We start from the raw sequence: 11,189 nt of genomic DNA, 5'->3' as shown, positions 1-11,189 counted from the left end.
AAAAAAAAAAAAAAAAATGCTGAGACCAGATGGGTGACTCAAGCCTGTAATCTTAGCACTCTGGGAGGCTAAGACATTTGGATTGCTTGAGGTCAGGAGTTTGAGAGCAGCCTGAACAAGAGTGAGACCCAGTCTCTAAAAACTAGACAGGTGTTGTGGGCACCTGTAGTCCCAGCTATTTGGAATGCTGAGGCAAGAAGATCACTTGAGCCCAGGAGTTTGTGCCCATTGCTCTGAGCTATGATGCCAAAGCCCTCTACCAAGGGCAACAAAGTGAGACTGTCTTAAAAAAAAAACATTATCTGGGCTTGGTTGTACATGTTGGGAGGATAGCCTGAGCCCGGGGGTTGAGGCTGGGCAACAGAGTGGGCAAGGTGGCTCATAGCTGTAATCCTAGCACTCTGGGAGGCTGAGAAGGGCAGATCACTTGAGCTCATGAGTTCAAGACCAGCCTGAGCAAGAATGAGACCCTATTTCTAAAAAAATAGCCACGTGTTATGGCAGGCACCTATAGTCCCAGCTACTCAGGAAGCTGAGGCAAAAGGATCATTCGCACCCAAGAGTTTGAGGTTGCTGTGAGCTATGTTGCCATGGCACTCTACCAAGGGTGACAAAGTGAGACTCCATATAAAAAGAGAGAGAGAGATTAGAAAAATAATTAAAATTAAATCTTTCAAAGGGCCTCCACCCCATGTCTTAGGGCTCTAGTCCTGAGGACTCAGCAAGGGCTGTGTCTCATGTTGTGTGTGTGTTTGCTGTCCTGGACCACAAGAGGACAGTGGACATAGAAGCAGGTTCCAGCAATGTGGTCAGACCCCAGCTCTGTCCTGCTGGCTCTGTGAGTCTCCTCTTTTGAAGGGGAAGGAGGAGGGAATTGTCCTATAGAGCTGAGCAATACTAAAGACATCCACAGTCAAGGACACCACAAAAACATCAACCAGGATCAATGTTACTGTTAGAAGAGCCCTAGGGGCTCAGTCACTGGTTGGAAACACCTGTGGCGAAAGTGGCCCAGGTATAAATGCAGTGATGAAAAGCAGAGGGCAGGGGAATTCATGGGAAATCTTGACAGATGCATTTTCTTTCTTTTTTTTTAGAGACATAGTGTCACTTTGTCACCCTCGGTAGAGTGCCATGGCATCACAGTTCACAGCAACCTCCAGCTCTTGGGCTTAGGCAATTCTCTTGCCTCAGCCTCCTGAGTATCTGGGACTACAGGCGCCGCCCATTGACAGATGCATTTTCAAGACCCCTATAAATAGAGATTGTGGAACAGTCAATGTTGAATCAGAGTGGAGACCTTAATGCAGGTTAGAGAATATAGGATATGTGATGTAGACAGATGTAGGGAGCATCCAAGGATGATTAGGGAGTGTAGAATACCCAGTGTAGAATAGAGAATGTGGACTTGCCCAATGGAGAACAGGAATCATGGCCAATGTAGAACAGATATCAGGCATAGCCAATGTGCCAAAGAGATGTTGAACTAGTAATCAAAAACATAATACAGTCTCTCTTACTTTCTCTCCATCATCAGAGAGACCCACTTCCAATTTTTTTTGGAAGTGCTCTGACCTCCCTTTGAAAACAAAAAAACAGGCCAAGTGCAGTGGTTCAGGCCCATGATCCTAGCACTTTGGGAGGCCAAGGTGGGTGGACTGCATGAGCTTACAGATTTGAGACCAGCCTGAGCCAGAGTGAGACCTCATCTCTAAAAAAATATATAGCTAGGCGTTCTGGCAGGCACCTGTAGTCCCAGCTACTTGGGAGGCTAAGGCAAGAGGATTGCTGGAGTCCAAGATTTTTGAGGTTGCTGTGAGCTATGACACCAGAGCACTCTAGCCTGGGGCAACAGAGTGAGATTCTGCTCCCTCAAAAAAGAAAACAATAACAAAAAGAACAGAATACATTGGCTGGACACAGCAGCTCATACTTACAATCCCAGCACTCTGGGAAGCCTAGGCAGGTAGATTACTTGAACTCATGAGTTCAAGACCAGCCTGAGCAAGAGCAAGACTCTGTTTCTACTTTAAAAATAGAAAAAAATGGCTCAGCGCCTGTGGCTCAAGTGGCTAAGGCGCCAGCCACATACACCTAAGGTGGCGGGTTCGAATCCAGCCTGGGCCTGCCAAACAACAATGATGGCTGCAACTGAAAAAAAATAGCCAGGCGTTGTGGCAGGTGCCTGTGGTTCCAGCAACTTGGGAGGCAGAGGCAGGAGACTCACTTGAGCCCAGGAGTTGGAGGTTGCTGTGAGCTATGCTGCCATGGCACTCTACCCAGGGGGACAGCTTGAGGCTCTGTCTCAAAAAAAAAAAAAAAAGAAAAGAACTAACAACATGGCACAGCTGATGTAGAATAGAGAATGAAGGATGCCCAATGTAGAGCAGAGATGTTGAATAAAGGTAAACAATAGAGTACATGGAAATTCCAATGCACAACAGAGGCATTGAGCAAACAGTGAAGGATGGAGTGCACAGAAAGTCCAATGTAAAAGAGAAGGCTTTGGCTTTTGCTCTCAGTTAGGTGGGAGCCATAGATGGTTATGAGCAGAGGGGGTGGTGCGTCTGGCTTAGGTGCTTAGGTGTTCACGGGGCCTTCAAGCTACTCAGGGAAAACAGCTTTGTGGAATGGTGTGTAGGATGGAAGCCAAAGAACAGGGAAGAGTTGGGCAGCGCCTGTGGCTCAGTAGGTAGGGCGCTGGTCCCATATACCGAGGGTGGCGGCCCTGGCCAGCTAAAACAGCAGTGACAACTGTAACAAAAAATAGCTGGCATTGTGGCGGGAACCTGTAGTCCCAGCTACTTGGGAGGCTGAGGCAAGAGGATTGCCTAAGCCCAAGAGTTTGAGGTTGCTGTGTGCAGTGATGCCACAGCACTCTACCCAGGGTGACATAGTGAGACTCTGTCTTAAAAAAGGGGGGAGGAGCGGCACCTGTGGCTCAAAAGGGTAGGGCACTGGCCCCATATGCTGGAGGTGGCGGGTTCAAACCCAGCCCCGGCCAAAAACTGCAAAAAAAAAAAAAAATAGAACAGGAGGGAAAAGGTGACCACAGGCAAGTGATGAGAGAGGCTGAAAGAAATGGAGGCTGAGAAGGGGCTGAGGCAGGTGGGACTGTGGTTACACTTGCACAGTAGAGCCATCAACCCCACTCAGGTGTGTGGTAGGAGAGAAGTCAAGGCCAACTTCTGAATTTGTGGTTGAGTCCCTGGAGGTTGGAGTTGCCTTTTCTGCAATGGAGAGGTGGCAGTTTTTTGGAGTTGCCTTCTCTGCAATGGAGAGGTGGCAGAGGGGCAGGTCCAAGAGAAGGTCCATAGGGCCAGATTCCTATTAATTGCCAGTGGATGCCACATGGGGGCACTGAGTGACACCTAAACTTATGAACTTGGTGCCCAGGGAAGAGATCCGCGTGTCAGATAAGAGATCTGGGTCTCTCAGAACCACAGTATCTTCATCAGTGAGATGGAGACAACTGTTCTGCCACCTAGTCATGCTGGAGGAAGTACACAAGTCCGTGTTCGCCCTAGCCTGGCCCACAGTGGGACCTGCAGTAAACCTCCCCTTCCCTCCTTTCTTTCTTGGTCCCCCTTGCCTGGCACCAAATCCCAGCTTCTTTGGATCCCACCTGTATACTCTGACCCTGAGGGGCATCTTGTGGCCCCCATGTAGGTCCTGGAAAAGCCAGGTAACCCCCACTGCCACTGTCACCCACATTCTCTCAAGGTAACACTCTTGAGTCCAGAAATCCAAAATCACAAACAGTGAATCTGCCACAAACAGACATCTACACGTGCTCATAAACACAAAAACACCCATAGAGACAAGGCAATGAACTATACCCTCATAAAGACCCTCAAATACTCAGTCATACCCAACATATGTCCATGCTTAGGCTGGCACACTCGTCCATAGAAACAGAGACAGCAAAACTCAGGCACTTTTGTACATCAGAAGCCCTTTCCTCCAAGCTATGAAACAAAGGACATCAGATTACTGAGGCTAACATCTGGTCCTCATGCCTGAAGCTGACACCACCTCTAGGATTTTCTGTTACATGGGCCAAAACTTTCCTTTTTTGGTTGAGCCTATTTGAGTCAGATTTTTTTTGTGTGGAGCACAAGCAGAGCCTTGGCTGATAGAGATGAATAAGGCATTTGGGAAGGTGAAAAAGATTGAGGCATTCCAAAACAGGCGATATTTACAAAGGCCTGAAGGTCTGAGATAGGATGGCAGGTGGAAAGTTGTACTATAGTGAGTACAATAGAATGGAAGGCAATTTAAATCAGGAAGAAGGGTCTGCATTCAGTCTTTGAGCACTTAGGAGTCTCGACAGTGGAAACCATTGAATGTTCCTGATCAGGAGGAGTTCTACACTTACAACTATCCCTCACTTGCCTAGCCTTAAACAAAACAAAACAAAAACCAAAAAACTTTCCCTCTGGATACAGCGCCTGGATGAATGAATGTTTTCTCTGCAGACCTCCAAGATGGGTGTAGGTAAGAAGACCAAGACTTGGGCGGCGCCTGTGGCTCAAGGAGTAGGGCGCTAGCCCCATATGCCGGAGGTGGTGGGTTCAAACCCAGCCCCAGCCAAAAAAAAAAAAAAAAAAAAAAGACCAAGACTTAAGAGAGGTCGGCCAAACAGGGTCTCAAACCTCTCAGACACAGCCCCTACGCTGAACTCAGGTCGGAACTACAACTTCCGGCACGCAACGCGAGCGACCTCGTGATTACCCGCTGATTGGGCGCATGGGCCGTTCGTCACACCAGTCTGGGCCTCTGACTGGCCGAGTTACCGCGTGGTGATCTAAGCTGCAGGTTCGTGGACCTGTACACCGTGCTGATTGGGCTCATGGGCCGCTCGTCACACCAGTCTGGGTCTCTGACTGGTCGAGTTCCTACGTAGTGATCTAAGCTCCAAGTCTATGGGTCTGTAAACCGCGCTTCAGTGTGCGACATGGTGAGCTAGCGTTCTGTGACCTGGAATGCCTTGAGAGGCCGGGGTCCAGTCGATGGGGTCCCTCTACGGTGATTGGAGGCTGTGAGGGACTTGGGTTCACACTGAGGGCCCTATGTCTCTCTCTGGGCCCTGCTGTCAGCTGCCGAGCCCCGGAAGGAGTCGGACGGGGTAGTGCGTAGGGGATTGAGAGCCCCTGAGCGTCCTGGGGGTTCTGGTCTTTGGAAACGTTTTTAGGGTCCTAGTGCCCTGCGGAGGGGTCGTGGTCCCGCATAGGGTACAGGACCGGAACACGTCGGAGCACCGCGAGGGTGGCCTGGGGTCCTCTTGGGGCCCATTCTGGGTACAAGGGTTCTGCAGGAGCGTGGGGATCGTGCAGAACGAGTATTTGGGGGCCTGGTGGAGGTGTGCGGAAGGGGCAATAAGAGCCTTGAAAGGTGGACCCAGGGGGCCGGGTGGCTTCAGGGTAGGCAAGGGTCTTGGAATTGGAGACAGCACAGGAGACAGCTCATGTCTCAGGCGTCTCTAGGTCCAATTTATAGAGCGTATTCTTCAAACTTAGCCATGTTCCTGTGGGCGGGACCTCTGCATCACTGAGGACTGAGCAGAGGGAGGGACAGGGAGCTGGAGGGGGTCTGAAGTGTGGTCTGTCCTGCCTGGGAGGGATCCTCGGGGAGAGGCGTTGGAGGTGGGTGTGAAGGAAGTGCATTACCGTAGAGGATTGTTGAAAGTGGTGCCTCCTTCCAGGCCTAGCTTGCAGGAGGTGAGGGCAAGAGCTCTTTGCAACCAGATGGATGAAAGTTGTACTGATTTTAGTAGGATTCTTGGGTTCAAGGATTGTAAATCCAGAGAAGAGCAAGGAAGGAACATAGCTGGTGGAAGGCTCCAGAAGTTGAAGTTTCTTGGAGACATCTGCAGAGCATTGACCCTGAAATGAGAGGCTGTTGGGGGGTGGGGCCGTGACACACAGCCCAGATCTCGGGAGCCTTAGGTCCTGCAAGGACCTCCAGCAAGGTCTTCTCCCTGGGAGGTTTTGGAGAGGACGAAGTCAGCAATGGAGGGCCGGCGGGTCTAGGAGGGCCTAAGAGACCCGAGTGGTTGGGCCACAGGGAGGGCTGAGGAGAGAGCCTGGCAATGAGGCTGGGCAGTCTCTAGGTGGATCAACTCCACATGGCAGACTGCAGAGCAGCGTTGGAAGGTTGGAGGTTGATTGTGAGACTAGGAAAGTCCTGAGCCACATGGAGGGACTGAGGGCTCGGGTCGTGGGAGCCGTGAGCAGTCATTGGGGGAGGGGCTGCTCTTGGCTGGAGGTGTCCCTGTGCTGGGGTCGTGATGAACTGGGTAGGTGGGTAAAACGCTGCCAGGGGATGGGGTCACAAGGGGGAGATTACAAGGGGGAGATAAACGGGCTAAGGCGTCTCGAAGCCTTACCCTTGTTGTTCGGGCAGCAACTGGTGAGGGATGCTGGGGCGAAGGGCTGGGGGTGGGTCCTAGGAGGAAGGGCGAGGCTTCCCGAGAGGCTTGGCCCCCTGGGCTAGGAGGAGCCAGGTCCACTTGGTCAAGGTCGTTAGTACCTGCCAACCAGTCTGCCCTTGGGTCTGAAGGAGGTGAGCAATGAGGATTTGAAGATTAGGAAGATGGAGCCTCCTACCTCATTTTATTACTGAAAAAAGATTTCTGGTCTCAGTTTACAAGTCACAGACACAGAGAAAATGTCCTATTAGTCAGGTTTTTTTGTTTGTTTTTGAGACGACTCTCAAGCTGTTGCCCCAGGTAGAGTGCTGAGGCATCATAGCTCACAGCAACCTCCAATTTGGGCTCAAGCTATCCCCTTGCCTCAGTTTTTTCTATTTTTAGTAGAGATGGGGTTTTGCTTTTTGCTCAGGCTAATCTTGAACTCATGAACTCAAGCAATCCATCTGCCTTGGCCTCCGTGCTAGGATTACAGGCATGAGCCACCACATCCGGCCCTAGTAGATTATTTTAATGGTGGACTTCTCCGCATTCATTCTGAATTATGGTGGTAGGCCTGATATCCATCACATAGAGCTTTTTCTATTAAAGTTGGCTTATTTATGCCCCATTAAAGGATTATGTTAATAATCAATTAATTTTCCCATTTAAGTAATCTTTATTTCATTTTAATTGTTGATTATAATTCCATAGGACTAGTCAACAGCTCCCTTGGGCTCATAATTTTACATAATTACATAATTACTGATAGCAAACAGTTATGTACTTTGTTCAAGCAGGAAAACCCAATTTCAGCTTCCAACTGATCCTTCTGAAACATTTCGAAATAAGCACATGAAAACGTGTTCTGAATTAGTATTTATTTAAACAGTTTGTATGCAGAACTTGGTAAGAAAAATTTTAATTTAAGTCATCCCACTCCAAGGAGTTTGATTACAAGAGGTGAGGGATGGTGATGGAGTCATCATGGATCATTTAAGGTAGGACAGACTTAGGGAAAGGAGGCCCCAGAGGGCATAGCCAGAAGCTCAACCAAGGTGCAGTTGATACAGAAGGCCATGGGACACAAGTCACTTTCACTGGGTGTGGGGCCATAGTAAGGGCTGGAAGCTGGCTGTGATGAATCCATGAAGCAAAGTAGCAAGTACCCCATTTCCAGATGAGAAAACCAAGGCTTGGAGAGACTGATACCTGAAATCCATAGCTACACATTGCTCCCAGGGAACTCAGGCCCGGGGACGGGCACTCAGCCCATCCAGGTGGCTTAGGACTTTCTGAGTTACATGATCAACCTCCAATGCTGCTCTGTCTACCATGTGGGGCTGATCCACATGGAGACCACCTGGCCTCATGGCCTAGCTCTCTCCCCAGCAATGAAGAGGCTAGATGCAAACTCCTGGTCTCTACTTCCCATGTTCCAGCTAAGTAGGACCTGGCGCCTCTGATACGGTTGTGGGGGGAGGATGCAGTAAAGAGAGCCAGGCCATGTGGGGGAGGGGAGACCTGCTCTCAGCTCTCTGCTGTGTTCCCAGAGTTGAGTCTGGGTTCATCCCAGGACCTTTCCCTAAGAAGCCACTGGAGCCAGGAGTATCACCCTCCCCCATCTGGCCTGGCTTCTCTATAAATAGCCTGGGTTCTGAGGGAAGGAGCTTGTGACCCTTTGGCAGGCACTAGCCATCATGTCCCTTCCCCCAGGCGGTCCTTGGAGTGCAGCTGGTGGTGACCCTGCTCACTGCCACCCTCATGCACAGGTTGGCGCCACATTGCTCATTCGCTCGCTGGCTGCTCTGCAATGGCAGGTGAGCCTTGCCACACCCTCCTTGGTGGGAGGGGCCTCAAGGAGTTATGCCCACCATGCTTTGCTCAGCCTTCATTCTGGGGGCTGGGAGCTACTTTATTATGTGACTGAAGCATGACAAACAGCATATATTCGAAGTGTACAATTGGATCTTTTATACATAAAGGAGGCACCTAGGCCACATTCCCATTGTCCCTAACTCTTGCCTCCCTCTATCCTTACTCTTCCTAGAGATCTACACTCCCATCCCCAGCTCTGGTTTCGTTCCCTGTGTGGGTCTCTGACCCTTTTTGTGAAGCTGGTGGAAACTGAATTCTTTGCCTAGAAAAAGGCACACACCTGTTTCCCTAGGAGAAAGGGAAACCAGCAAATTCAAGGGTATTTAATCATTGAGCCTTCCTAAACTTCATCTGTTGGCCCCACCATTTCCCCCAGAATTTCTCTTTGCACCGGCCACTCCAGTTCAGCCCCTACCACCTTCCAGGGCTTCCCCTGGCCCAGCCAAGTCCCCAGGTTTAGGACTCACTGCCTCAATGTCCCCATGCCCAAGTGTTCCTGACTGTCTTGGTTTTGCCCTCAGTCTGTTCCGGTACAAGCACCCTTCAGAGGAGGAGCTTCGGGCCCTGGCGGGGAAGCAGAGACCCAGAGGCAGGAAGGAAAGGTGAGTGAGCCTGGCCCCAGACCTGGGTAGGCAGCTCCACCCCAGGAACAGATTTTTCTCCTGCCCAAGGGCTCCAGGCCTTGGCCCCCCAGACTTCCATGCACCACTGTGGGCACAGATGAATTGGAGAAACCCCAGTTTGAAGAGATGGTCACCATCAAATTAGCACTTAATGTTTATAGGCATGTTCTTTGAGCTACCCTATAGGTAGGAGGTACCCACTGAGAGGTTAAGGACCAAAAATGAGAGATTATTCCAAGATGTGAGTGAAAGGAAGTGGAGTCCACGTTCTGTGTGGGCCACGTGGCCTTTATTCACTCCAGTGCAAGCAGTCTGAGTTTGAAAAAAGAACTCAGCACATGAGTTAAGGCAGGTGGGAATATAAGAGTTCAGAGGGATAAGAATTGGCACATTCCTTCCTTCCTGGGCAGGACGGTTCTATTTGGGTGGGTCCCTACATTCCACCCTATCATCCCAGTCTTTTTAGTCTATTATAAGGAGGCAGAGTGATGAATGTGGTGTCTCTTTGCTTCCTGTAGTTGAGGGTTGGTGTGGGCTGTCTATAAGGATACAAGAGAGGGGGAAGGGAGTGGTGTTTACCAGGGCACTCTTGGGTCTTCAGGTTGAACTGGTTGATATCCACGTAGGGCAAGGATATCAGTGGTTGTTTTTTTGGTGACTGCCTGGTCAAGAAATTGAGAGATGAGGTGGAGGATTACTGATCTGAAACTGAGAACGAAAAAGATCATAATTAGTGGCCCTAAAATAGGAAATAACCAAGGAGGCCAGGAATTGAATAAGGACCAGGGATTAGATGATTCAAGATCTGTTTTTCTCTGATTGGTTCCTTTTTTTTTTGAGACAGCCTCAAGCTGTCCCCCTGGGTAGAGTGCTATGGCATCACAGCTCACAGCAACCTCCAACTCCAGGGCTCAAGCTAGTCTCCTGCCTCCACCTCCCAAGTAGCTGGGACCACAGGCGCCCACCACAACGCCTGGCTATTTTTTGGTTGCAGCCATCATTGTTGTTGGGCTTGGACTGGATTCGAACCTGCCACCTTAGGTGTATGTGGCTGACACCTTAGCCACTTGAGCCACAGGCAGCAAGCCCTCTGATTCATTCTTGGAATTCTTTTACTTTGCCTGTAATTATTCCTGACTGGTTTACAAAGGTACAATCTTCTCCTAAAAAAACACATGTGCCTCCTTTTTCTTCTGTAATTAAATCTAAGACTTGGCAATTTGGAGGGACAACTGCAACTAAAGAATTGATTTGGGGCTTGGTGCCTGTGGCTCAAGCGGCTGAGGTGCCAGCCACATACACCTGAGCGGGTAGGTTCAAATCCAGCCTAGGCCCGCCAAACAACAACGACGGCTACAACCAAAAAAATAATAATAATAGCTGAGTGTTGTAGCGGGTGCCTGTAGTCCCAGCTACTTGGGAGGCTGAGGCAAGAGAATTGCTTAATCCTGGGAGATGGAAGTTGCTGTGAGCTATGATGCCACAGCACTCTACCCAGGGCGACAGCTTGAGGCTCTGTCTCAAAAAAAAAAAAAAAAAAAGAATTGATTTGGGATTGTAGGGTGACTAAAGAGTCTGCTACTCTTTCTATGTCTTCATTAAGCTCAAGAGAAAGTTGGTGGTAAAAGTAGGTTGATGTACTAGTGCCTGCAATGCCAAGTCCAGTCACTATGCCTGTTCTGAGGAGTGCAGGGAGAAAGATGCCTAATTTTTGTCTGGAAGTAGGGGGATGTATCAGGGCCTGAATTAGGGAGGAGTCATTCACAAAAGAGGGGGATGAGGAAGACTCAGGTACAAAGACGGGAGTGGTTAGCATGCACACACTCATAGATGGAGTGGCTGCAGGGGAAAAATATTCTGAGAGAGGCACAGGAGGAATCAGATAAGGGGAAAGTTGAGTTGAGAGAATAGAGATCAGGCTTTATAAAGCCTACAGAGTCTCCTTTACTGGTGAGATTGAAGCAGGTTAAATTGGGGTATGCTAGGGGTGCAAAGTCCATAGTTACGGGGCGAAACAGAGCTGTGGTATTTTCTGCCAGAATGAAAGAGTTATATGTGTCAGGTACGAGTATAGGATTGAAAAAATTTTCGTGTAGAGAAAGGTACATCCAGCATCCTGATGGGGAGAGGAGAGACAAGTTCAAGGCAGCTGAGAAGGAAGTGTTTAAAAGCCAGGGAATAGGCTTGGCGCCTGTGGCTCAAGTGGCTAAGGTGCCAGCCACATACACCTAAGGTGGCAGGTTCGAATCCAGCCCAGGCCTGCCAAACAACAATGACGG

The 11,189-nt window shown here is 49.7% G+C and overlaps 1 protein-coding gene across 1 annotated transcript in view; it reads left to right on the top strand.

Annotated features, from left to right (window-relative positions):
* The first annotated feature begins 4,921 nt into the window (after positions 1-4,921).
* Positions 4,922-11,189, top strand: part of TMEM161A (transmembrane protein 161A) — a 26,137-nt gene continuing 19,869 nt past the window's right edge. Inside the window, exons 1-3 of the mRNA XM_012809462.2 lie at positions 4,922-4,960; positions 8,126-8,229; positions 8,809-8,889. Coding sequence (XP_012664916.2) covers positions 4,958-4,960; positions 8,126-8,229; positions 8,809-8,889 — 188 coding nt within the window. The 5' untranslated portion in view covers positions 4,922-4,957. The remainder of the gene's footprint in view (positions 4,961-8,125; positions 8,230-8,808; positions 8,890-11,189) is intronic.

This window comes from Otolemur garnettii, unplaced genomic scaffold (genome assembly GCF_000181295.1).
Source record: "Otolemur garnettii isolate 467f Iridium unplaced genomic scaffold, OtoGar3 scaffold00105, whole genome shotgun sequence".
NCBI classification, from domain to species: domain Eukaryota; kingdom Metazoa; phylum Chordata; class Mammalia; order Primates; family Galagidae; genus Otolemur; species Otolemur garnettii.
The sequence above is the reverse complement of the archived record's forward strand: the minus strand, read 5'-3'. Positions and strand labels throughout refer to the sequence as shown.